The following is a 27,133-nucleotide window of genomic DNA, read 5'->3' as shown; positions in this document are numbered from 1 at the left end:
GAGTCAAACTTTACATGGAAAGGTAGGGCTGTCTGTTTTCTAACCTGAACTTTTAATGTTCACTTTTTTTTATTGGAAGATTGCTTCGCTTGTTCTGTATTTATACTGGGTTTCAGAGCGGCTTGCATGCCCTGAACATGTGTGAATATTCAGGCCTTTCCCCGTTGGCTGCTCCACTTTTGTTTTGAATTCTAACAAAGCTTATTTCCTGTTACTTATAATCTGGATTTTTAAGCAAGGTAAAATGCATGCTTGCTGCTAGTTTTGAATGTAACTGGAACATTCCTAGTGTGTATGTGTAGCAGTGGAGCTTGCGGTTTTTGTTTTTGTTTTTAAAAAAGAGGGACAAGGTTGGAGAAGTGTGCCCTATAGAGGCAGTAGGTTAAATGAAGCCACCTTCTTCTGGAAGAAAGAGGAATGTAGATAGAGCTATGCCTCACACATAGACAGAGCAAACTACTACGTGCCAGCCTAGATATTTACCTGGTGAGATCCCTGCTCAAGGAGGGATAGGTAATTGTATGGGAAACAGGCTTGATTTCGTATTTGCATTTTGACTTGAGCAGGTCAGGCTCCCTCTTGTTTCTGCTACTTCCCACTATCTTAGTTGCTGAGCCAAGTTTAATCTGGGTTTTAGTTTGGCAATATCTCTCTTGATATCCTTAAAAGGATAGGTCTTTAAAGGAATGGTTTTCTGGCACTCTCCACTAGGCGGCTTTTCATATTCAGTTGCTTCACGTTGTTTTGTCCTGCAACTCCCGTTGTGTCTTCCCTTCCCCTCCCCTTCCTTTTTGATCTGGCATCTGCCTGAGCTTTTGCTCAGTGCTTGCATTTGTTGCAAGAAACTCCTTGGCAATGAAAGAACTTTGCTTCCTTCAGTTCCAGTGGCGCACCCCTCCTTTGAGCTTGGAACAGCCAGCCTTGGGCATGTGCAAGAAGAATGTGTTCTGCAGCTGTGTGTGCACAAGCACATGCCTAACATGCATAAAGTGGCACATGCCTTTTTTGAGTGCAGCCCACTTGTTGGAGCTCAGTCTTTGGTTTGATAAGGAACTGGAAGCAATGAGACAGTGGAGCTGATGACTTGTGGCAAATCTTGACAGAATGGGGGCTAGGCTGGGGCAGAGAACCTTCTTAAGCCTGAGGGCCACATTCTCTTCTAAGCAAACTTCCAAGGGCCATATGCCGCTGGTGGGCAGAGCCAGGAGCAAAAGTGGGTGGAGCTAAAAAAACAAACAGTTCCCTCCTACATCTCTCTCTATTCTCCCATCAAGGCATGCAAGGTCACAGCCACATCATACAGGTAAAACACTCTTGCACCACTTTTGCAAGTGTCATGCCTGGGTCACATCTTGCTTGGACTGCTGCAACGTTGTGGGGCTGCTTCGGATGAGCATTTGGAATCTGCAGCTAATGCAGGCTGCTGACGCCAGGAGCTTGTGACATGAGGCATGGGGCTCCTTTGTTTAATCTGCACTCGATTGTGGTGTATTTCCAACCAAGCCCAGTTCAGGGAATTTAAAGAACTAGCTGATTCTGCTTACCTTGGGAGATCTGGAGGGTGTGTGTGTTTCTGTTCCACCTCCCTCTATTGAAGCATACAGTAGTTCAGAAGGGTGAGAGATACATCTCTAGCTTCCTCCCTTTGACGTTTTTGCAAGCTGCTGAAGACCACATTGTTTAGGCAGGCCTTTGGTTTGAATTGGCTCCTGCCAAATTGCCTTTTATGCGGTCCTATCAACTGCTATATTCGTTACTCTGTGTGTGTATGTGCATACACACTCACTTATTGTTTGTTTCCACTGTTTAAAAATACCACAATGAATTGAATGCTCCCTTAGGAGCTTTTTCTGAAAAGCAGTTTTAAGTTTTTTTTAAAAAGCACAGTAATTCTGAAACATTCAATCTCCCACCGCAGTAAACACTGAATGTGGAGAGAGAGAATCTCCTGGGCTTGTGGAGTATCCAGCTCCTAAGCAACATCTTTTGTGGCTGCTGGAGAAGCCAATATGATTTGTACTGAAGTGCATGCACGCTGTAGGTACCCGCTGCGCATTAAGGTTCTCCGGAAGAGTGTAGGTGGCGGGTGGCAGGTGTGCTGCTCTTCCTGTCCTAGACCCAAGCAGCAAAAGCTGTTCTGGGGCAGGGGGTGGCAGGAAACTTGTGGTTGGCACTGTTGAATTAAGGCGTCTCTGCTGCCTGAGCCTGCAGGAAATAGTGCTGTTGTAAGTTGAATGCAAACCATGCATGCAAAGTCTCCACACTGCGGCACCAATTTGTGATCTGCGCTCTCTGCATAGACAAAAGCTGCTGACGGGATAGAAAAGTGTTCACTCTCTTTTCCCATACGACTGCAAGGGCTATGAAGTGGTGCAAATGAAGAGAGCACTTCTTGGCTCTACTTTTCCTGGGCAAGGAAACCGTTGCAAAGTTTTCTTGAGCATCCTCTGTACATCTTCTATATTACACACCCACCCTGCCGTCCTTCTCCCGGGATGTAGGTGGTGTGGAAGTGTGCTTTACTTTTTTTTAAACTCTATCAGCTGCAGTGGACTATCCTTTACAATCAGGAGTCCTCATTCCTCTTCTACAAGCCCAAATGAGGGGCAAACAAACACAGGAATCTGCTACAGTACAGAGCATAGGCCCTGTAAGCCTTGTGAATATGGGCGGGCAACCATTGATAGCTGTCCAAAGTACTTGATTTGGTACATTTTATATCTCCCTCTTCCCCACCCCTACCCCCCAAATTTAAGCAGAACAGACACTGGCATGGGAAACAAATTTGCTTAATAGATTTTGAGCTAATTCTGGCTTTCTACCCAATGAGAGATGCTCATCAATGCAATGGGGAAATTCTGCTTAAGCCTGATAATGGTTGGAAGTACCCAAAATAGGTAAATAGTTGATTCTTTGCATCAGGTGCTAAGTATAGCTTTGGAGTGTTTTCTCTGTGCAGGGTGACGAGCAGAGGCAGGAAACATCTCTCCGCCACCCCCCAAAGTGCACACACAGGGCCACTGCTTGCAAAGTTTCATTTTCCTCCAGGCTACACGCAGTGCAGCAGAGCAAAGAGCACTCCACTCCTGACGATGGTAAGAAAGAGGGTAGACCCAACAGGGCTGGAGAAAATGAATTTGGAAGGGTGGCATGTGTGTGTGAGAGAGAGTATGTGTGAGAGCGAGAAGCGGCAAAGTTGCATACCCCTACTGGACTTGAGACAGTAGTGGCGGAGACGTTTAGAAACCAGAATGTTTCCTTATCGCGAATAGCTGGTTAAGCTTTGAGCCTCTCACTGGGCTCTTTCCATTTGCTGTTCTTTGGCTACTGCAAGGAGGTGCCAGGCTCTCTCTTCTCCAGGAGAAGTTGAGCAGGCAGGGCTACCAAGGCAGATAAGAATAAGAGAGGTGCTGTTGGCACAGGCTGATTAAATGCTGCTCATAAGGTGCTGGCCATGCCCATCGCCATCCCTGGTTGGCCAGAGGGAGTCCACTTTGTCCTCTCTCTCCTGCCACTGGCAGGGGGGTGGGAATGCAGCGGCCATTCTGCTGCTGCTCTAGAATTTGTTTTGCTACAGTGGAGGAGAAGGTGCTCCCTTGGGCATTTTCTTAAGTGAAAAGGCTGCACGGAAAATGGTAAAATAAGTCAAGAGATGCCTTGAGGTGCCGCATTCTCTTCCTCCCTGCGTGCGAGACCACTTGGAAGCGGCAAAAGCTCTTAAAAGGTATTCATGGCGCCCAGTCTCCCTTTTGCTGTGATGAAAGCCCAGGACCTGGAGCACTGGAATGGCTTTTCTTTCATTGCTTATAGTCCTTTGTTCTGTGTTCCCTCCTTATTCCACTGGGCAGTTTTGATAAGGCGCACTACTCTGGCACGTTGGCTTCTTGGACACTTCTGTTTCCTTTGATGTTCTGCCTTAACTCTTAAAGTTCTTTTGTTCCATCAGATGACATTTCTGCTTTTGGGCTAGAGAACTCCAAGGTTAAGCTATGCTCTGATGCTGGCCTCTTTAATGGCTTTTGCGAGTAGTTGAAAACTGGGCCCTTTGCTGCCTTCAATCCTTTGTTGGTAAAGCTGCTCCCTTTAATATGGGATGGAGCAAAGGGCTTTTCTGCTGCAGTAGATAGCAGTGATAGGAAATCTGTTGCTCACCAGATATTATTGAACTCCCACTCCCATTAGCCTCAGCCAGCATGGTCAGGGACTATAGAAACATAGGAAGCTGCCTTATAGCTCTGTATTGTCTACACCAGGATTTCCCAAACTTTGATCTCCAGCTGTTTTTGGACTACAACTCTCATCATCCCTAACTAGCAGGATCAGTAGTCACGGATGGTGGAGATTGTAGCCCCAAAACAGCTGGAGACCCGAGTTTGGGAAGCACTGGTCTACACTGACTGGCAGCAGCCCCCAAGGGTCTCTCCCAGCCCTAGAGATTCTAGAACTTGAACCTGGAACCTGCAGTTTGCAAAGCAGATGCTTGCTCTGCCACTGACCTATGGCCCTATGTCAGCTGTGGTCTACCCCCTGCAGGAAAGCCACAAGTTCCCCATCCGTGCTTTGTGTCTTGCTGCATTCTTCAGAAATACTGTAGCGTAGGCCTATTGGCTGCCATTCTAGTTGTTTCAGGGGAGGAGACGACCGATGTACAGATTCTATAGAAAAAATGGGTCACAGAGAACTGTGGTCTCCTAATAGCGCTCAGGAACTGTTTCAGCATTTTGAAGAAGCATCGGCTTTGTTGTGTAACAAAGCTGATACTTCTTCAAAATGCTAAAAGTGTGACAAAGGCTAACCCAACGGCCCACCTGTCATACACATACAAATAGCCTCCTGACAAGGTGTCTCGCTTGGAGGTTGGGTGGAGTAGAATTCAGCTTCCATTTAGTGTAGCTCAGGGATGGGGTTCTCCGGCTATTGTTGGACTCCCATGATTACTGCCCTTTGGCTATGCTGCCTAGGGCTGATGGGAGTTGGAGTCCTGGAGGGCCACTCCCTCCCGATTCCCGAGCTACGCAAAATGGAAGCTAAAGGGCCACAAGGTCTCCACCCTTGCTGCAGATAATAATTTGCTGCAGGGGCTACCCTAGTGGCAATGTCCTTCCCGTGGCTTCCTTTCTCCCTCACAGGCCTTTTGAGGCTCTTGCTCTTACAGTTACTTTCTCTGCGTAAAGGAGCAAGTAACCGGTTGCAAAGCCATTTGCTAATGTTCACGTTGTGCTGCTTGTGGGACCTGATGGCGCCCGATGGCTGCTCTCTTCTAAACAACATGCAGAGGGCAAGTTCTTAGACGTGAGAGTACCAAGGCTGCAAGGCACACAGGCACATGAGGTGGTATTCAACTAAATACAATAGATTTATGTGGGGCACAGAGAGAGGAGTGGGACAATGCTGTGTCACACGAGAAATCTTTGTGATTACGGAATGGATCTCTTTAGCACAACTTTGAATGCAACCCAGAGGTTTCACTAGTGTGCACGTGCCCACAAAAGGTCTCTAGAAATAACCCCCCTCAAAAAAAACCTAACATTCGCGCTTTCTGTGTGTATTGGCTCACTCTCCTTCACTTTGCACACATCCTTAAACACCCACATTTCATTGGACGATAGGACTAGACATGCACACTTTCTTCTGCAAAAGGCTTCCCTGTGCCTTTTCCCCGTTGACGGGGGGGGGGCGCCTGCACCATTTTATGGTCCTGCATTTTTTAGACGTGGCAGCCATTTTGTGACTGATGCCCACGACACTCACTCCAGATTCCAAATGTGCCTATTGAAAGGGTTGGCAACCATTGGCTTCGGTATAGACGTGAACTTAGCACAGGCATCCCCAAACTTCGGCCCTCCAGATGTTTTGGACTACAGTTCCCATCATCCCCGACCACTGGTCCTGTTAGCTAGGGATCATGGGAGTTGTAGGCGAAAACATCTGGAGAGCCGCAGTTTGGGGATGCCTGACTTAGCGGATCAGAAAACAAACAGATCCAGCACTCACAGAAAATAGCCTCAAAATGTAGGAAACTTGCTGATAGCTCTATCAAACTCTCGTCTCCTAGCCTAACTTTATTCTACTCCACCAACCCCCTAACAAACAAACAAATCCTGTTAGTAAACTGGAAGTCCTGTAAAGATTACCTTGCTGATTAGTATTGTGGAACGTAGGGAAAGACTTTGCTGTTCCTGTGCTGCCGGGGACTTCTTATCCTGTCCCATTGCCTCAACATTAGTTTCCTTTGCTGCTGCTTTCTCTGCCTAACACTGCTATTTCTTCTTACTTCACTACTTTCAGGTCACAGAAGACCACAAATATCCAAGGTGCAGGTTAGTTAAAGCTTAGTAATGCAGGCTGTCTCCCAATATTGATTTAGAACTTCCCTCTCCCTGGATGTTCAGTCCTAATATTCTCCCACAGATTACCCGTTCCTTGATGGCATCAGCCTTTTCCTCCATTGCTGAATTATATTCAGCAGCCTTGCTTCAGTGACATGGAGAAAAAAGAAAGGAACAGACTTGTCACCCAGCCTGTATTCCATTAGCGCCAGTGCAAGACAGAGGTGTGGGTATACAGCATCCGATTAAACCAAAACTGTTAGCCGAAACTCCCTGCAGTCTGCTTCTACAGCCCACTTCCTTCCATACGTCTAATAGGGCATTCACCATTTGACAAACACACCCCATAAAATTAGCTGAAGCAAGACCTGCCCAAGTTAAATGGACCAGCTCTTTCTTGGTAACTACAAAGCTTGATAGTTGGCACGGTCTACCTTCATATGCTGGCTTAGCGGAAATATATCTTCTTCCCTCACCTGACATACTGAGCCTCAGGCCATTTGGGGCAGACAGTACAGAAATTGCCAATGGCCAAAGCACCAAATAGAGGTTCTGCCTTCTGAAGCAAAGGTTGAGTTAAATGGAGGGTGGCTTTGTATACAGAATTCAGCTTTCTAAAGAATCAGCTTTTATATTTAAAAGTACATGCTTTATCATATCTTCACAATCGTATGAGAAATTATTGCTGAATTTCCAAAACCACAGTAGTCATTGAAGCTGACTTCCAAAGACCCTACATACATATGTTAGTCCCTAACATAGCAGAGTAAATTATGTAAAATTATGTAAAAATAGCAGGGGAAATATGCAAGAAAAATATATATGCATGCACATTTTCTTAAGCCTGCATAATTTATAGTCAACTTGCTATAGGCTCTTATTGGCTGTAGTTTCTCCTCTGCCATCTGGATATGTCTTTATGACTGTACCAATGGAACTTGTGCTAGGAAACAATCACACACATACCGGTACTTGTTCCTCTTACATTATAGCGCTTCAGCAAATGTCTAGTGGTCTGTGAGCCGCCACTGATGATGCAAAGCCCCCATGAGCAGATCTAACACAGTAGCAAATAAAATCCCCAAACATCACACAAGGCCAGGAACTCATTTTTTCTTCTTTAATTGCAAGCCCTCCTAGCTGCAGCATGTAGGTTAAAAATATATATATGCAGGCAGTTGCTGGTGAACATTTTAAAAACTTAGACAGCTTCCGAGCAATGGCAGTGCCCTGCTCTTTTTACCATGATCCATGATCCCTCCTTAACATCTACATCAGAGTCCAATTAACACTGTGCAAGTGGGACTTTTCAGGGCACGATTCCATGATCCACACAGCCCAGGGAAGAGCGCCACAGCTCCAGACAGCAGGCCAACATTCAAGGCTCCTTGTCATATTAAAATTGCAGGGGCAGGGACTCATCCTGGCTCCTTTTTCTCTGTAGAGGCCCCAGTTCGTCCACGCGCTCTCTGCCCTGCTCCTGCTGTTTCTAGGGAAAGCCATGGGAGCAGCTCCAGAGAGAGGTGGCCACGGCAAGAGCAGTGATGACATCGTCGTGAGTTTCCTGGTTTGCCTGCTGCTGCTGCTGCTCCTCTTGCTGTTCCTGGCGTGGCGCCGGCTGAGCCGCAAATCAGGAGGAAGGTACCACCCCCAGCGCCTGCTGAGGGGTCTGATGCTCCGATGGCAAGGGCTTTGGGGAGGGGAACTCCCCGAAGAGCCGTTACAGGGACAGCAGGATGAGAAGCTGGGAGACGAAGAGTCCGGGGAGGAGCAACCCATTGATGTGGGGGATGAGAGGGAGCAGCAGCAGCTTCTCCAAGGAGAAGACGAGGAGGAGGACAAGGACGAGGAAAAGCAAGGAGCTTCCAAGGAGAAGGCCGAACCGGAGCCAGCAGAAGATAAAGCAGTGCAGGAGGCCTCAGTGGAAGAAGGGGTCCCAAAGGCAACTGAGAGCAGCGCAGGGGCTCTCCTGAGTGATCTGCATTCTTTCTCTGGGACAGCGGCCTGGGAGGACCCAGGCAAACAGCTGCATGTCACTGCCCTCTAGAAGTAGCAGGATAGAGGGCACTGAAGCACCCGCTGCAAAGACAGCTACAGACTGAAGGCAGTTCACCACCCCACCCCATGGACATAGCAGAAGTTGCTTTTGCCCTGTGTTGCCTATTGACCCCCTTCCCGTTTGCACCTAGCTTGCTCGATTGCCTGTCCCCACCAAGCCTGAGTTTCCATTTTGTTTTGAAAGTTTCCTATGACAAAATAAAGTAGAGGGGAGATAAGACAGCATGGTTTTCTCCCACCGCAACTGTACTACTGGCATAGGCCAAGCTTCATGGGCATCGTGGCAGCAGTCCTCAGAAACAAGCTGTTAAATCCTTGCCACTTACCAGCCCATTGTCTGGGCGGCAACCAGACCGCTAGGATCCACTCACAGTCAAGGGTACAGAAAGAGGCACTGCTAAATAGGTAGTAGCCCGGGGGTAAGACTGACCTGGTCACGGCCACTTAAGGAGCACCATCAGTTTTTGGCACTTGGTGCACACTGGGGAAAGTTAGACGGGTGCAGAAGCTTCCCGCGAGGGGGTGCAACTCCACCCAGTAGGATTCGCTCAATCCTTTTCGCCTGGTCAAAGCTGTGCCCCTTGCTTTACAAGTCCTAAAGCTTTAATTGCCACGGATCTGGCAGCAGCGAGGAGAGCCAGACTGCATGTCCTAACAGCAAAGTCCTCCCTACCCCCAGTTCACACTCACGCAAAATGCACCGCCAGTAAGATGGCAGCGTCCTCAGCCCCGAGGCAGGTGCCTTATGACCGATCTTTTGTGTGTCTCAACTTCCCTCCGTTCCCACCACGTTTCACTATATATTTCAAAAGAAAGCACCTCACGTAGGGATCGTTCCCTATGACGGAAAAGCACCGACACCACACCGCCCTTTGCAGCTGGGAGGGAAGGTGGCCCCTTGCAGCGGGGGAGAAAAGGTGCTCCCCAAACAGGGCTTAACGTTGCTGTGGCACAGCTCTCTCCACCTCTGAGCCCCCGTCCACCTGAGCAACCAGAGAGCGCCGCCCTGCCAAGGCGGACGGTCCAATGATCTCACTGCCTCAGCTACCGGGCCCGCCCCCGGCTCTTCTTCTTCCTGGTGCCCGATGGGGTTTTGATGGGCAGCGGAGCAGTGACTTCTGGCACTGGCATGAGCGAGGGCGGCGACAGCTCCATCTGTTCCGTGCTTGTGCTTGGCTTGAAGGCTTCAAAGGGTGAGAACTTCAATGGGCTGCAAAACATGGGCTGGAGTTAAGCCAGTTACTGACTTCACCACTTACATGCCTCCCTGTTCTCTCCTGCCCCCCCCCATTCCATATAGCGCCACAGGTATCGCAGCGACTAAGGCCCAAACAGCACAACCGTTCCCCTAGGGAAGGGATACCGGAGATAACATTGTCGTAAGCAAGGCCCTGAGCTCACCCTGCTTTTGCCCTAGCTAGTCCCATGAGGAATGCACCCTAGAATCTAGGCCACCTCGTGGCTCTCCCTTACCTGACAGGGGTGCGGGGGCTGCTGTTGAGACGGCGGGGAGATCGCAGCTTGGGCTGGAAGGAGAAGCCTTCCTTGATGCTCTCCAACACTGATGGGGCTACGTAGGTGAATCCCTGCAGAAGGAAACAGCTGGTCAACGCGGCTACGATCTGGGCTGCTATTGCAACCTCAGGATTTGGTTTAACTCGGAAGCAGCAGCAACCCTGCAGCCCCTTTGCTAGGGAAAGGCAAACACTGCTGCGTGTCCCTTACCAAGAAGGCCTGGTTGGCGCTCTCGCTGAGGAAGCCATCATCAGGACTATCCACGGGGGTCTGCCGAGTGAAGCGGGTGTCAAACTGGCTGACATCGTCTTCAGATTGCTGCAGGTGGGAAAAGGAGGAAGAGGTGACCAGTATACAGTGGTACCTTGGTTCTCGAACGGCTTAGTTGTTGAACAAGTCGGCTCCCGAACGCTGCAAACCCAAAAGTAAGTGTTCTGGTTTGCAAACGTTTGCTGGAAGCTGAACGTCTGACATGGCTTCTGATTGAGTGCAGGAAGCTCCTGCAGCCAATCGGAAGCCGGGCCTTGGTTTTCGAATGGTTTTGGGAGTTGAACGGACTCTTGGAATGGATTAAGTTCTAGAACCATGGTACCACTGTACAGAAAGCAAAAGGACTAGCAGGAGTTCCAGGGAGACACCACACCACCCTCTGGGCTGCTTAGGCAGGGCAAATTGGTACAGGAAGAATGGAATGCAGAGGTACGATAGCCCATCCACAACAGCTCAGGGGACGATCTTGAAATCAAGATCACTCAACATGGATTTATTATCCATTTAGCCATCCTGTTTTTCTTACACTCTGCATCCATTCTGCATCTTTGATCTCTGCCATCAATTCCATGCATGGCTATGAGGAAACAGAGTTGTCACCCAGTTTATCAACTACCTATGCAAACCAAAGAGAACAGAGAAGGACATGGGCTGAAATATGGGCTAGGTGAGAAGAAAGGAGTAGGGTCCTACCAGTGATGGCCGGAAGGGTGGGTCAACTCTCCTAGCCAGCAAGTCATCCCAGTTAATGTGTCGGAAAAACGGGTGTCTCTGAAAGGCAAGGCGGGGAAATTATTGCTACCCAGAACTATTTGACGTTCCAGAAACAAAATCCTAAAATTTGAGGCTGCTCCCATACTGCCTACAACCAGATGGAAAAATTGCACTCCAAAGATTTATAGTTATGGTGTCAGGAAAACTCCCTCTCCCCCACCCTCACTTCCTTATCTATCAAGCACAATAGCCAGAGAAGCATGATGGCTACAGTGCTCATAGACACCACAGTGGCACCAAACAAAAAGCTGACTTCCTCTGGTAAAATTCCCATTTGTGGTCATTTCAACTTGGCAAGAAATTTAGGCCTTTTCAAGTACAGAATTGGGGCCCAATCTGCACATTTCAGAAAATAAAATAGAGGCACAGCCTTCTAAAGATGGTGCCACTTCAGAATGTGAATAGTGGATCAGGGATTGGAGTGTTTCCTGAAAGTACTATCTATAGAAGCTAGCATGTCAAGGAGAAGATTCTTGGTGCCACAGTCCATGGGTGGCTGTACTGCATGCTTTTTCCTGAATGTAGAGCTCAGTCCTGATTGACTTCTAATTTAATGGGTGGCTTGAACAGCAGAACACCATATACGGCTATTTATGAAAATCAGCAGTCACAAAAGTATTGAGAAATGGTGGTGAAAAGGCTAAGCACAGACCACAAAAGTCACATTATGTGTGCCAGATTTCCCTCCCCTTAACATGGTACTGCTTACACAAATGGTATAGAACGTAACACTGGTGGGTTTTCCCAGCGAGGTTTCTCCAACAAGCTTCTCAGCTACTAAAATTGGCATGCAGGTGAATCACCAGATATCAGTGCAGAACTTTTGTTTGAGTTCACTAACACCATCTCCATTGCCACTGTCCCCTTGTCCAATTTACCTGTACATCTGCAGCATCGCCTGGCCCGCCCCCGATCCTCTGGCTGGCATGCCTTTTGAGGAACTGGGAAAAGAGAGAGAATGCATGGAATAAATATTGCGCAGGTGGCGCTGTGGCTTAAACCACAGAGCCTAGGGCTTGCCGATCAAGAAGGTCGGCGGTTCGAATCCCCGCGACAGGGTGAGCTCCCGTTGCTTAGTCCCAGCTCCTCCCTACCTAGCAGTTCGAAAGCACATCAAAATGCAAGTAGATAAATAGGTACCGCTCTGGCGGGAAGGTAAACGGCGTTTCCGTGCGCTGCTCTGGTTTGCCAGAAGCGGCTTAGTCATGCTGGCCACATGACCCGGAAGCTGTATGCTGGCTCCCTCGGCCAGTAAAGCGAGATGAGCGCCCGCAACCCCAGAGTTGTCCATGACTGGACCTAACGGTCAGGGGTCCCTTTACCTTTATCTTTAAGCTCAAAGGGCAGAAGCAGACTCTTGAAGCAGATGGGACTCACAACCATAGCACTTCCACAGTAACCTCTGTTTTATTCTACTCAGGACTCTAGAATGCAGGATGAGGTTTGAGTCCACTATTATCAGAATGCTTTTCACATGAACAGGAGTCTACACAACAACTCCCCACCCCCCCACCCCACTATGGCAGCCTTCCCTCATCTGGCACCTCCAGATGTCATGGACTACAGTTTCCATAACAGCAAACAACTGGCCATGCTGACATGTCATCCCCACTATCCACAAGCTTCCACCTGCTTCCCTCCCCAACACTAGCCAGTACTGGGCACACGGCCTGCCCCTCCTCACTGCCTCTCAGTGCAATGGAGCAGTCGGCGTGAGAGGTGCTGCTGCCCTCCACCCACTACATCCCCATCCATTTCAGCCCAAGTCCACTGGAGCAGGGGATGTCCCTGTATGCTCTGCAGCATCAGCTTCTGCACCAAGTACTTCCTGAAGCTGAGAGATAGCGGACAGGCCATACTGGAGAGACAGCTGGCCTCTCCACCATGACCGGTGGTACAGGAAGGGAAGAGGTGGTCACACAGCAGCCAGAGGCAAGAGAAAGGAATGGCAAGCCCCCTCCTCCCGCTTCACCATTGCCAAGCTTAGGAGGAAGGTGACTGTCTGCATGGTCTACGATTCTGCTCTGGGGAGCCCTTCTGAGCTTGGAACCAAGAAGGGGACAATCACTGGGCTGGTGCTGAACCTCAGGGGTTCCTACCTCCAAAGCTGGGTGTCACATTGAATACAGACGCTCTCCCCATCTCTCTCAACAACCACAAGTTTTGGCCTGGCTGCCAAAGTATGCTGGCCGCGCCTACCTTACATACCCATACCCATAAGTAATGCATTGATTAAAGCATATATGCAGCATTTGCAAGGTGCCCGGGGGAGGAAGGTGTGATAGCAACCTAAGCAACAAGACATTCAAAATGCAATCTGCAGGGGGGCCCAATCCAATGACAGGTGGGCTGGTACCTTCTTGATCAGGTCACGGGCATCGGGGGTCAAGTAGGGTGGAAGCGCCACCTTCCCTTTCAGGATCTTGTCCATGGTCTTTTTGCGGTTTTCGGCTGTAAATGGCGGCTGCAAGGCAGGGACACAGAGGGTTCAGCACAGGAGGAGGAAGAATCTGCTTGGAAGCTCAAGCAAGTGCAGGGGTGGCCAGGGTGGGGTGGGGAGAAGGGAAACAGTGAGGGTGCAGCAAGGAAACCGACAGCAAAACATCGGTGCAAACCCCTTGAGAATAAAAGGTGGAGACAATGAAGTGTGCTAGGACAGAGGCATGAAGACACACAGACAAGGAAGCAGCAGCAGTCCCCACCCCACCCCTTCAAACGCCTTACTAGCAGTGAGATGTTGCCATTTCCCCCCAGAACCTGTTCAGTTGGTTGCTTAGTATCTACTGCCAGCTGACCCAGAAACAAGGCTATCTACAACCCGGCCCATCATTAACCACTGATCTACAATTCCTCCCTCTCTCAGTCATGTGTGGCATCCCTTCTGTTGACACCCTGTGCCCTGTTGCTTCCAACCCCGCCTTCAAACACAGCATGAGCGAGACTTGCCGATCCAGTGAGCATGTCATACATCAGAGCACCGAGGCTCCACCAATCCACTGCTCGGTTGTGGCCGCTGCGCAGCAATATCTCTGGGGCCCTGGAATGCAAGTGGGGGGCAGAGGGAGAAATAATATTGTGACCTCTATATGTCATCTACATATATTTCCCACCCAAACTGAACCGGAAGAAAGCCTGTGCTGATTTCTCAAAAATGCCCAGGAGTCCAGGTCACCTACATGTATTCTATGGTGCCACAAAAGGTGTGGGTGACAGCGCCATCATGGATGGACTCCTTACAGAGGCCAAAGTCCGTCAGCTTAATGTGCCCTGCAGAAGAGGAAACCAGGAAAGTGAGTTCCTGTTACTGCCTTGGCAGTAACTTCGTGATTAGGTTACTGCATTTTAATGTGCTCCGTGTGGGGATGCCCTTGAGGACAACTTGGAAACTTCAATTGGTCCAAAATGCAGTTGCTGGAAACCACAGAAGGGAAGAGTTATTTTGTTCTTGAAACTTGTGGTGGTTGGGACTCTGACAAGAGAACAGGGATGGGGCTCTGTACTCAAAGGGTGAGGGGCGGATAATAAATTAGCACCATTAGTAATAAATAAATTGAGGGTAAGGAACATACTGAAACCAAGCCATGCACCCACCATCCACGCACACTCCTTTTGCACACTGGGAATACTGCTGCCTACCCTGGCTGTTTAACATGATGTTCTCAGGCTTGAGATCCCGGTAGATGATGCCATTAGAGTGCAGGTGACCAAGGGCCAGAGTGATCTCACTCAGATAGAAACTGGAAGAAGAGGGGAAAGTACTCAGTCAGCAGCAGGAACACAAGCCACCCAAACAGTTCAGAATGGGCTTGCCATGCCAATATTTGAGGAACCACCACTCAAGGGTCCCAACAACAAGCAGTGCAAACCACTAACAGAAAGCTTGATGTCAATCAAAAGGGGAGGGCAATCCACAAGATTCAGTCCATCTGTGGGACTGAAGGACCCAACTGCAAAGAAAGCAGCTGGATGGGAAGTTGCATCTTCCGGTACAGCTAGGAATACCTGTTTGGTGTAGGTAAGTCAAGGTTCCTTTTGGCTTGGGCAAGTGGAAAGAATGTGATGGTTTCTGGAATTTTAATGAGCAGGGGCAATGCAGCCAATATTTACTCTTCACCAGAGACCTACAAGTTCCCAAGAATCCATTCTGAACATCATTGAGTTGTTTGCTCCAACGTGCCTCAAGAGCATAGTCAAGCAATCCAGTATTTTATGCTGGTGTTTATTGCATTACCTCATGCCCTCCCACTTCCAGCAACAGTTAAAGCTCTGGAAGCCCCACAGAAGAATCATCAGGGCTGAGAACAGCTACATGCATTTATAGGGCACTCCTTCCTGTCAGGCCGGAGAGAGGAGCAGCAACATGCCGCTGCACACAAATACAATGACCCTCTTTCATTGGACAACAATGGGGAGAGCTGCCTTATTTGAGAATGCTTGATCTGATCCTCTTCCCTGCTTGGCAAGTGCTTTTGAATTTCTGTCGCATCTGCATTTATCCCACTGTGCATTTATCTCACCGTGTGCACTATGGATTTTTAAAACAGCAAACTTGTTTGATGTTACAGTGCAGACAGGAGATAAACCAATGCCATGGCTGCAGGAGGAGTCATTTCAAGTGAATTGTTGCAGTTGTACCATGCAAAATTTTCCATGGGTTCATCTTAGGAGGCAGCAATGATGTGGGCAAGACCAGTCACAAGTGGTGTTAGCTTAAAATCACTGCCCTGGCCAGCTGACAATTTTGTGTTGCCTGACAGACTGCTGGACTCTTCCCAAAGGGCTGCCAGTCCTTGAATACGGTAGCTGCTCATGGGATAAATCCCCAAAGAAACAGCTCTGAGACTGAAGCTGTAATTTTTAATAGGTACCCAAGTCAGATTAGGCGTGCTCTAAAAAATCCACATAGTAACACGTCACTGTGGATGTTCAGTTAAAAAGACCAATACAATCTATTTTAGAATAAATTGTTACAGGTGAAGGCAACAAAAACCTCATATGAGGGAAAGGACACGGATTAAAGCAGCACTTTTAAACACACAACAGTAAACTATGCTCAGCAGACTGGGATTTATTTCCAAGTAAACACACAGGGGCTTGAGTCAGCAATGGAACAAAGGCAAGGCAGGCTGCACCCTAGGATGTTTGTCCTGAGAAGATAAACAACAAAATCTCTCTTTTTTTTTTTCATGGATCAAGTAAAACCAGATGGTCCAATCTACTACTCATATGGCAGATTAGTTTAGTAATGTCATCCAGATATTACACAGATTTCCTTCCCCTAACCTAAGAGATTATACGGCCAGTGTACGAAGCAGGAGAGAGATCCTGCAGCTAACTCCAGCCCTCCCAACTACCCCCATTCAGTCTAGCCCGGTGCTTGCACTGACCAGGCTGTGTCCTCTAGGAAGATGCCTTCTCGCTCCAGCTGCATGAAGAGCTCCCCACCTAGAAAACACAGGAGGAAGAGAAACCATCAGCCCACGTCCCAAAATCCACCTGGAGTTGAAGGGGTTGGCTCCCAGGGAGTTGCACCAAGCCACTGGGACAGTCCCCTTTCCACTGACGGAGGCTGATCTTTGTTTCCATACCACTGAGACATTCCAGGATGAGGTAGAGTTTACCACCAGTTTGGAAGGCATAGATGAGGTCCACAATGAAGGGGTGCTTGATGGCCTCCAGGATATTTCTCTCTGCCCTTGTGTGGGCGGTGTCCTTGGCATTACAGGCAATCTTGGCCTGCAGGAGACACCGAGAGAGAATGAAGGTCCCCACTACGGGATGAAACGGGACACATAACCTCTACTGCAAAGAGACAGGCAGCTTACCTTCTTTAGGACTTTCATGGCAAATATTTTCCCAGCATTTGTGCCCTGCACCTTCCGTACCTGGAATACCTACAGTGGGCACAGAAGCAGTAAGCAAGATGAGCAGCCCGTGGCAGACTGAAGAGAAGAGCCACATAAGGTCCCAAACATTCCTTAGCTCGGCCAGGTATCATTGGCCCTCAGACTCCCACATCATGCATCCAGTCTCTGCAACCTTCATCTCCTGTGTGCTCAAACTTTATGTAAGAGAATGGCATAAGGAGCAAGCAAGGCTCATCACACGGCATGCTGGAACAAATCCAGAATGGATCAGGTATATCACAGCCCTCAGTACAGAGCCCTGGGTACTCTGCACACTCCTGCTTCAGAGTAGGCATCTAATGGCGCTACTGCCAATAACTCACCACATTGCCCCCTCTTCCCCAGGGGCTGCTACAGAACTCAAGGGGCAAAGGGTAGAGCAGCTTTTCCCAACCTGGTGCCCTCCAGATTTGTTTCGCACTATAATTTTGCATCATTGCAGGCTACTGGCCACATTGATTGAGGATGCTGGGCGTTGTAGGCCAAACATCTCGAGAGCACCAGGCTGGAGAAGGCTGGGCTATAGGGAGGGCAATCCTGTCAAGGACTCAAGAAACCATATATCTGGAAACTAAACAAGAGAGGCCCCAATCCTGTCAACTGCACAACTGGACGCCCACCTTGCAGCATGAGGGTTGCTTGAACATGATGCAACTCCATGATGCAATGATGCATGTGTACATTTCTATGAACTGTGCAACCATGCAGGAAGTCTTTTGGGGAAGGGATGACAGAAGCATCTGTTTTTTGTCGTACATCTCCTTGAGATGACTGCGTCGAAGGCCCTTAATAAAATACAGTTGTACCTTGGTTGTCAAACGGAATCTGTTCCAGAAGTCCGTCCAACTTCCGAAAACGTTCGACAACCAAGGCGCGGCTTCCGATTGGCTGCAGGAGCTTCCTGCACTCATCTGGAAGCCGCAGAAGCCGCGTCGGACGTTCGGGCTCTAAAGAACGTTTGCAAACTGGAACACTCACTTCCGGGTTTGCGGTGCTTGGGAGCCAAAACGTTTGACTTGCAAGGCATTTGGGATCCAAGGTACGACTGTAATGATGGTGATAATGAATAATAATGGGAGATAGATACACAGCCTGTATGTCTGATTCAGCTCCCATCTGACCGCCCAGGCTCAGTCCCCAGCCACAGTCAGATATCACACAGTCAATGAAACTATAGGACAAGGAAAAGTGGGCATGTTATGGTTTCCCAGTCTATTTGCCTTAGCAGATTCAAGGAAAACAAAAGAAAGTCTTAATCAACATGGCATGGCCTTAAAAATAACCTGTATTTTAACTGGTCAACTTTGGCATAAGTCAAACGCTCCCTGCCTCCTAAATGTCTCTCTTCCTGTTTCATCCATCTCACTTCCTCCATAAGCCTGAAATTACCTAAGAACCAGATAAACACAAAAAATGGTGATCACAAATAAAACTGAGCAGAGCACACAGCAAAAAATTAGGAGTCAAATTGCAGGAAAGTACTTACCTTGGGTAAACATAAATTTTAAAGAGGTGTTTAAAGATCACTACTGTCTCCACCTCACAAGTTACCCAATGGAGGGCAACCTAGAGGATAGCTCAACAAATGGTCATTTGCTGGTCATGGAAGGACAAGCAGGTGCTTCATGGAAAATTGTAAAGATTGGCTTCTACTGCCAGTGAGAGGCCACTCGACAGGTATCCTGGTCTCCAGTTGTTCAGGGTTTAAAAGTCAGCATGGAAACTTTGAACTTGGTTGGTAGCCAATTGGGAGCCAGTGCAGATATTTAAACAGTGGTGGAAAGCTTTACATCCTGCTAAGCAGCCTGGCAGCTCTTATATAATATTTGTGAATCTTAGGTTGTTTTCCTCTCACTTTCACACTTACTTTTAATATTTGTTTTTGCAAGTTGTTTTGAGTTCACTTTTCTGAAAAAACGAACAACTAATTAATAGCAACAAAACAGATTGGTTGCTTTTGTTGCCATTAATTAGTTCTTTTTCAACAACAGGGGACAGGGATATGTACATTCCGAAGCATAACTGCCCTACTTTTCCCACCCTCCCAATGCACACCACCCCAAAGCACTGCTCACCTTGCCATAGCCACCCTTGCCCAAAACACGTAGCAATTCGAAGCAGTGGGGCCCAATGCGCTCTGGGCCATTGTTGACAATACTCTCAGATATTTCAATTTCCTCATAATGACCTGGCACGAGTCTGTGGAAGGGAAAGGAGGACAAGGGAAATAAAGGAACAGGATATGGGGCAAGGCAGAGAAGCTCCTTCAAAGTGAAGTTTGACAGTTATATACCATATTTTTCCTTGTATAAGACTAGGTTTTTCCCCCCTAAAAATAATATCCAAAATTTGGGGGTGTCTTATACATTGGGACCATCTCCCCCCCATTTTCTTAAATCAGAGCCCCCGAAAATAGGGGTCGTCTTATACATGGGAGTGTCTTTACAGATGGAAAAAACGGTATATAAAAAGAGTGAAGAGAACCATTGAAACCACAAATTGTCATATGTGTTCTATAAAGGTATAGGCATGGACTCTAAGATAAGTTAACTTAACAAAGTTCACAGAAAGCTAATTTCCCATTTCCTCCTCTCCCCTGCAAAGCCTCACTGGATTAAAGCAGGGCCTTCCTGAACCATGCAGAATGGAGCATTATTGTAGAGAGGCAGGACCAGGAAATTTACCTTCTGTGAAGTTCCTTAAGTTATGTTACCTTAGAACACAAGCCAAGAGTGTTTAGAAATGAAAGAAAAGCACTACTCCTCTGGCAGTCTGATAGTCTAGAATAGATCAGGGGCAGGCCAGCTGGATCTTTACCTCCCCCACGCACTGCAGGCCAACTCTGACAGGTGAAGAGACTGTGCCTTCAAAGGGCTATACGGTAAATGCTGATCAGGGGTTACAACAAGCCTCTTTGAAGATAGTTTTCCTCTGCAAAATGGCAGAAGAAGAATATCTGTTTGCAGACATGGTTTGAATCCAAATCATGCTTGCAAACAGGAAACTTTAATGAGGTTAGCTCTTGGCACCAAACAGCTGGTTAGGAACTCTCTAGCCCAGGTGATCCCAGTGAGACTTACTTGCAGAGTGCACCACTTGCCAAAGGACAATCAGGAGTGCACTTTTGGATCTCAATTTGCTCCTTTGCAGCTCTATCTTTACCTGCATATGTGATGTCACCTATGACATCAGGTGTGAAGCAGGTGGTTGTGGTTAGGGGTAAATGGCCGCAAAGGCAAAATCAAGACCCTTGCTGAAGTCTAACTAGGCATGTGGACTAGAGGTTCTTCACCACTAGAGAAATGGCCACGTGACTTGATTCTCTTGACAGAGGTGGGAGAGGAACAGCTCTTTCACATTGTGTACAAAAGGCACATTCTGACTAATCTATACAGCAACTGCTGCTTGCTCACTGGAATAGAACAAAAGTTGAAAACTAAGGCAAATAGGGTAGATAAGGGTTCCCTGATAGCCAAAGGTACTGAAGGGTATGGCTACACTGGTCCACACTTTCCTGAAGTCTTGTTACTGTAGCTACAGGAACAAGATTAAGTTCACATACTCAAGATCTCATAACATTCCTAGATTGTCAGCCCTGAACCTACTGCCAAAGAAATATAAGCTATCTGATGGCTAAATGGAATCTCTGTATCACGGGCCTGAGTCTCCAATTCAGCAAGGCAATCATATTACCTCCAATATATTCCCTATTAGAGTGGTAAAGGAACAGTGGATTGCATTGTCAGTGAAAATCGAGTGGCAGTAGTTTTAATAAATTTTGCATGTAGCATCCTGGTTAGTTTTGCTTCTCCCCTCCCCTCCCTTTGTTGCCACCCTTCCATCAAAAGGCTGACTGTAAGCTCCTTAGGGCAGGGCCTGTAATTTGACTTACACATTGCTTTGAAGTGCCGTCATGTTACAATGACAGCACCATATAACAAAATGACAACATGCCTTTGGGCTTAGGGGAGCTTCTAAGTACTAGATGCCAAGATCATCTGACTAGCTGGGACTACAGATGGGCCCCCAGTGACTCACCAAGGCAATCCTTGCCAGTCTGCCTATATCTCAGACAAGAAACCTAGTCCAGACAAGCCTGAGAGGCAAGAGGGACAGGGTAAGCTGGTTGTGGTCAAGGAAGCACAGCAAAATCCTCCCAGGGAGGCAATGCAGGACTTTGTATTATACTCACTCAGCACCTGTGTGGCGAAGATCTAGGTCCACCTCCTGAAAAGAGGGGTGGGAAGATAGAGAGACAAAGCAGAGGTCAATCAGTACCAGGGAAAATGGAGTGTCCCAGCCAGTGTGGGAGCCGTATTAGGCACTAAGGCTGCAAATAAGCTCCACTGAAGCTCAGAGGGGCTGCCTTCTCAGTAGACATGCACAGGACCGCACTGATGGGCCGCAATCCTATACCAACATGCCTTGAAAGAACCCCCCGTGGGGTTTACTTCCGAGTAAGGATCTATATCATTGCGCTCTTACTTACTGGCTTAACTTGCTTCTTCCCTCCCTCCTTTCCACTCCCCAGCCTGCCTGCCTTGCTAGGCCCACCCCCTTTTCCCTTCTATCAGTCTGTAACCCGCCTCACCAAGGCCCCCAGTTCAGGCTCCTCCCCGTCGCTCCCCTCCTCCGTTTCCAGGTCGATGTCGAAGACGCCGGCCATAGCAGGGGATCCCCGATTACCCCCGCGGCCTTCCGGGCCCCGCCTCCCTGCGTGTCGTCATCTCCCCAGCGACGCGGGTGTTATCGTCGTCATGGGACCGAGGCTTCCGCCCTTTCTGAGGGAGCGTATCATAGAGAGGCGGGAGAAGAGCGGCCGCACTCGCAGCCCACTCCCGGTTTCCTGTTTTAACGGTGCGGGGGAAGTGGTCGTCTCCATTTTACACTGTGCAACACCTTCCTGTACGCTGCACACCCCTTTCCATACACACACACAGCCGTTTGTGGTGTGCTGGCAGAAGGGGCTTAACCCTTCCATTTGTCGCTCCAACTGTAGCACCACAAGTCTGTTTTTACCCCCACTAAGCATCTCGGGTTGCATAGGCAACGCGGGAAGCAGCGTTATACTGAGACGACCATTGAGTCCAACTACCGGTAGCTCAGTATTCTGCACACCGACTGGCAGCGGCTCTCAATGGTTTTTGGTTTTTTAAAAATAATTTATATATCGCCCTATACCTGGGGGTCTCAGGGCAGTTCACAGAATAATAATAATAATAAAAACTAAAACCACAAAATATGTACATCATAAAAATAAAAACAACAACCCAATAGCCCACCCCTGGGGTGTCTCCTAGCCCTACTGGAGATGTTGGGGATTGAATTTGAGACTTGGAGGCAAAACAGATGCCCTGCCACTGATAATATAAATAAATAATTATTTATACCCCACCCATCTGGCTCGGTTTTAAAGCCACCCCAGACATCTTGCCTGCTGGGGGAAACCTAAACATGATAGCGAATTAGCATTTACTGTATCTCTCATTCAGAATGTTACAGCTTCCAATCTAGAATAATAAACTTGACCACAACCAGCTTACCCTGCCCTTTAGTAAGGCATATATGCTCCTCAAGGTCAGGACAACGTGGGGCATCTTTGCTCTCCATCCTCATCTAGATTTGGGCCTGAAAAGCCAAGAAGTGTGGGTGCATGGAGGGGTAAGTTTAAGTCAGCGCATGTGTCATTGCACATCCTGACTAGTGATCAAGAGGCATGTATGTGAATACATCAGCCTTAGCTTCTGGTTCTCATGCTTTGTGGAGTTTGAGCCAGTTCAAGATAACCTTAATTTTGTGTTGCTAAACCTGCAGGGTTTGTTGTTAGCTGAATTACACTGCAAATCCATGGTGCCCATAAGGGAATCATGGCTAGTGACAGTTTTCTACTTTTACTAGAAGTTTACGCTATGTGTCATTTGATATTTTTCTATCTGCACAACTCTTAATTTCTCTGCAAAAATTCCACCTTCTTTTCTACAGTATGGAGTGAGGTTGTTCAACAGTGGCCTCTTGTGATAGTTCCAAGTACTGCTATGTTATCCTCTACAACATGGATCAGAAATGAGTCTTGCTGAACCAGAACTCTTCAGTATTTTCAGACCCAGAATCCATCTTTAGGTCAACCAAGAATGCATTTGAGAACCCACTTCTTAATTTTTCTACCATATATTTGTTTCGGGCTAGCATAGCTGTTGTTATACACCTTAGATCAAGTTGTGACACCATGCTGCCAATAGGTTAATGTGCTAATAGATCACAGCTATAGTCTGCTTTTGGCAAGTATAGCAAATCTTGCAGCACAAATCACAAGGTATGTTGAGGAAATGAAAGATGTTTAACATATCTGCTGACTGTTGTCTATTTGCATAAACACTTGGTAAATCTTAGGTGTGAAGAGCTGTAGCACCAAGAACACAGAAGATGTTCAATCTTTCCATTCCATCTGCTTAGTTTCCACTCACAGGTGTGACACTTTTGCAAAATATATATTTGATTGTCAGAATACGGTACTTTTCCTGCATGTACTGGAAACAATTTCAGTTATGTGAGCATGCCCTCAGGGTTTGTTTGTTTGTTTGTTTTACATGTTCAACATTTTAGGAGTGTGGGTTTGTTTGTGATGTCCACGAAGTCTTTAACCATATGAGCATCATTGAACTGGGTAGATGTGTGTGTGTTTTTAAAAATGTGCAGAAGGATGTACATCTGCATCCAGGCCCATCAGTTGTAACACACGACGAGCTTGCCTGTACATAGAACTGGATCAAGGCCATAGTCCTTGGAACAACAGTTCATCCAATGTTCTCATGGGGCTTTTGTGGTGTGCAAAATAATGTTCTGAGTTAAGGGCTAATACAAACAAGAAAATCAAATGATCAAACTTTTATTCGGATAGGTAGAGGTGCATGTTAGAATTTCATCCCGATACTTTGTACTTGTCCTAGCCAGCAAGAAACTCTTTACAAAGGCAAAGTGGTGCAGTTTAGTGTTCAGGTACCCGTGGCCCTAAAGCAGTCTCCAGCAGCCATAGCTGACTTCTGATCGGGCTTTGAAGTGACTCCTTCTTGCTTCAGCTCTTCGGTAACACATTTAGTTCTCGCTGTTCCAACAAATCACAGGACAGGCCCCCAACTTTCCTTTCAGCTCTTTGGGCTGGCTCCTTGACCTTCCTTCTCCAACCCTCTGGTTTGCTTTTCTCAATTATAACAGATTCCTGGAGCTTTGCTAAATGTTTAAAAGAAGACTCATATCACAGGACCAGACTTCTGGAAAGTTCTGTTCTGTAGAAGGCAACATCTCAGAGAGACACCAAGGTTGATTGGAGGCTGCCCTCTGCTAGGCCCAACAGATCGATAGGCTTTGCAGACTGAACAAGGTACACCAAAAGATAATTTTGATATTAATTCATTTGCATCCTGGACCTTATTCCAGACAGTGTTGTAAATAATATGTGTGTTAGAGGCAACAAACATTCAGTTTTGAGCAACCATTTTGTGAAGATCTCCATCAACCCTTATTATGTCATAATGGTAAGACAGAAACAGAATCTTCAACATATTTTTACAGGGATAATAACAATTTATAACAGGGAAACTTTTAGCCACAAAAATTATAAATTAGGGTGGGGGCTCAGATTCATAGTTTTGCTTTCTGTGGCAAGGGAGTCTCAGAACCCAACTACTGTATATGTTAAGAAAGTGAGATAATCTCTTCCTCAAAATAATTGGGGCATCCCCTTATTCTTCCATTCATTCATATTCACCTCTATTTTTCTTGCTCCACCGCTCTCTTTTTCCATTTCCCAATATTTCCTACGTTTCCTTCCTTCTCTGTTGTTTTTTTGTTCCCTACTCTCTCTCTCTCTCTGTTAATTCTTCCTTCTTCTATCTTTCATGTTCTTTCAGTTACAAAAAGTTCAGGGGAGAACAATGTGCTTGTTCAGTGGGACAAGAATCTTAGAGTAAACCCCGGTGCTATGTTGAATGCAACTCATAGATTGCCTTGGACCTAATCTTCCACTTTTTATTTTTAAGTGTGGCTGTGAATCTATCACCACACATCTGGTTGGACATATATTTGCCATTGCCTTTCCCAGTGGCAGCATTTAATCAGCATGCTTATTTTTTTACACAATAATTTAATTTCACAGCACCAAAATGAAAAAAACACTTTAACACAATTTTTAAAAACAAAAACCAGGGGTCCTCCCCTCCCATCAGCAGCATTTTAGTACTGTTTCTTTCCCAGCTCAACTTCTAATTTGCTATTAAACACTTCTAATTTGCCGTCTCCACACACAAGACCACGTCAAGCTCACTAGAATGGGAAGAAGATAGTGAAAATGTATACTGACAGAGTGCTGGACAGTACTCCTGAAATCTGAAAATTGCAAGAGTACAAAATTGCACATGCAGCTTACAATAATAGAGCAATGGTTGTGTAGTGCTGGGACAGGCATCCCCAAACTGTGGCCGTCCAGATGTTTTGGCCTACAACTCCCATGATCCCTAGGTAACAGGACCAGGGGTCGGGGAAGATGGGAATTGTAGTCCAAAGCATCCGGAGGGCCGAAGTTTGGGGATGCCTGTGCTAGGAGCTACCAGCCTTAGACATACCCAAATACATATGAGTTCAGTGGAAACTATTGCATAGTAAATGTACTTAAGATTGCAGCCTAGTAAGAATACGCTTAAGATTAACACATTCTTGAGTTGGTTTGTTTTTAGAAAGAGGCAGTAAATTAAATCTCCTAGGATAGAAATCTAGAGCGGTCTATTCTTCAGTTTTCAAAAACACTTGTGCTTGTATGGGCTTCCTACTTAGACCACTGTAGAGTAGGAGTAATGGCTTATTCGGGACGTGCTGATGTTTGAGTTAGTAACATGGCTAGTTCTAAATTAATTTTTTAAAACGTATATTATGTTTGTACCCCCTGCCCTTCTTCCATCCCAGAGTTCAAGGTGTAATGTACATGGGGTTCTTCTCCGATCTCCCATCAAAGCAGTGTTATAAACTGAGATACGAAAGCTAGGAGCTAAATGGCACCTTAAACTTAGGTTATGGGCGCAAAAACGGAATGTCTAGGCGAGCTTTTTTTTTATAACAAGAATACAAAGCTGAAAATGAACGAACTGCAGCTAAAATATTACATTCATTTTTCAAATGGTGTAGTCCTTCCTGTGCCCACCCCCCTAGTATTCTTAAGAGGGTCTCTTCTCCAGTCTTCAGAGAGTAGCTGGAAGTGGGGAGGCAGAAAAAGGTCCTCCTTTCCTTCCACTCTGCAGTTTTAATCTGAAATCTTAGGCGCAGTACTGCACCCAGAGCTCAGAAACTGTTCGCACGAATGAAATTCCCTGTTGCAAAATGTGCCTAGAACAATGGGAGTTTCAAACACTGGATCAAAGTACTGACTAGACCCAAACCAAACCAATTTCATATTCCCTTCAGACCATACCTTGGAAGCACGTCTACCTTCTGTTACACAACCTTGTTATTTGTCTAGAAAAGATCCTTCACTTAATACTTGCTTTTCTGCAATTTGCATTGGCTTTGTAGGGCTTCAAACCACTACTTTTGATTTAATCCACAATGGTTATGATTCCAAACAGCCAAGTGTGTACACTGTACACAGACAGGATTATTACTGCAGTAGGCTGCTATTGCAAAAACAGTGGATAAATTTGGTGTTTGCATTAAAATGGTGCCTGTGGATTAGGAGATTGCAACTAAGTACTATGTGGAGTTTATTAGTTGGTGTGTGGGGGTGTGTAACTAGAGATGTGCAGTTGAAAGCTCTTAGCAGGGAGGAATCGACAGAATTCAGATTCCAAATTGGAGTTTTGGATCACATCTGGGAACATCATGATTTGGATAGAATCATGAGACCACTTCACAGTGGATTCCTTTATGAGGTGGTCTCAGTGCTACAGAATTTCCTCTGTTCCCCTCTTTTTTTTAAGATCCAGGGAAGTCTTCCAGCCATCCACAGCCTGGAGTGGTTAGCAGGGCTTCTTGCCATTCTCACTCTCAGAAGGAATTGTACAGCAGAAACATGACCATCTCAGGACTATTTAATTGCTCATCTTCTAACATTGTGTATGCCATCAAATGCCAACAGTGCCCTTCAGCTCTATATATTGGACAAACAGGCCAATCCCTATGGCAAAGGATAAATGGACATAAATCTGACATCAGGAATCACAAGACAGAGAAACCAGTAGGAGAACACTTCAATCTCCCAGGACATTCTATACAAGATCTCAAAGTAGCTGTCTTATT

General features: G+C 46.9%; 2 protein-coding genes across 3 annotated transcripts; one reads left to right on the top strand and one right to left on the bottom strand.

Moving 5' to 3' along the window:
• Positions 1-1,276: 1,276 nt before the first annotated feature.
• PTPRCAP (protein tyrosine phosphatase receptor type C associated protein) lies at positions 1,277-8,376 on the top strand. The gene is made up of 4 exons (XM_060272218.1): positions 1,277-1,303; positions 2,936-3,095; positions 6,289-6,320; positions 7,774-8,376. The coding sequence occupies exons 1-4, from the start codon at positions 1,277-1,279 to the stop codon at positions 8,374-8,376; spliced, it is 822 nt and encodes a 273-aa protein (XP_060128201.1).
• Positions 7,427-21,574, bottom strand: RPS6KB2 (ribosomal protein S6 kinase B2). Of its 2 annotated transcripts, XM_035125808.2 has the most exons (15): positions 21,444-21,574; positions 21,045-21,079; positions 18,928-19,051; positions 16,772-16,840; positions 16,535-16,682; positions 16,334-16,391; positions 14,583-14,683; positions 14,123-14,213; positions 13,893-13,983; positions 13,303-13,410; positions 11,825-11,887; positions 10,866-10,943; positions 10,113-10,220; positions 9,861-9,973; positions 7,427-9,597 (listed from the first exon to the last, which is right to left on the bottom strand). In XM_035125808.2, exons 1-15 carry the CDS (start codon positions 21,516-21,518, stop codon positions 9,432-9,434), a joined length of 1,428 nt encoding a protein of 475 aa, XP_034981699.1. In that variant the 5' UTR covers positions 21,519-21,574; the 3' UTR covers positions 7,427-9,431. The 2 variants fall into 2 exon arrangements, with proteins under 2 accessions (XP_034981699.1, XP_034981708.1); XM_035125817.2 differs by lacking the exon at positions 13,303-13,410.
• Between the last annotated feature and the right edge of the window lie 5,559 nt (positions 21,575-27,133).

Source organism: Zootoca vivipara, chromosome 1 (assembly GCF_963506605.1).
Source record: "Zootoca vivipara chromosome 1, rZooViv1.1, whole genome shotgun sequence".
NCBI lineage: Eukaryota > Metazoa > Chordata > Lepidosauria > Squamata > Lacertidae > Zootoca > Zootoca vivipara.
This window is presented reverse-complemented; position numbering and strand designations above follow the sequence as displayed.

Excerpts from the sequence above, each read along its gene's own strand:
- PTPRCAP (XM_060272218.1), top strand. The coding sequence starts at position 1,277 with ATGCAAGGTCACAGCCACATCATACAG. Across the intron at positions 3,096-6,288 it reads GCACTCCACTCCTGACGATG|GTCACAGAAGACCACAAATA; the intron begins GTAAGAAAGAGG and ends CACTACTTTCAG. Across the intron at positions 6,321-7,773 it reads CACAAATATCCAAGGTGCAG|AGGCCCCAGTTCGTCCACGC; the intron begins GTTAGTTAAAGC and ends TTTTCTCTGTAG.
- RPS6KB2 (XM_035125808.2), bottom strand. The coding sequence starts at position 21,518 with ATGGCCGGCGTCTTCGACATCGACCTGGAAACGGAGGAGGGGAGCGAC. Across the intron at positions 19,052-21,044 it reads CTTCGCCACACAGGTGCTGA|ACTCGTGCCAGGTCATTATG; the intron begins GTGAGTATAATA and ends TCCCTTCCACAG. Across the intron at positions 11,888-13,302 it reads CCCGTGACCTGATCAAGAAG|TTCCTCAAAAGGCATGCCAG; the intron begins GTACCAGCCCAC and ends CTCTTTTCCCAG.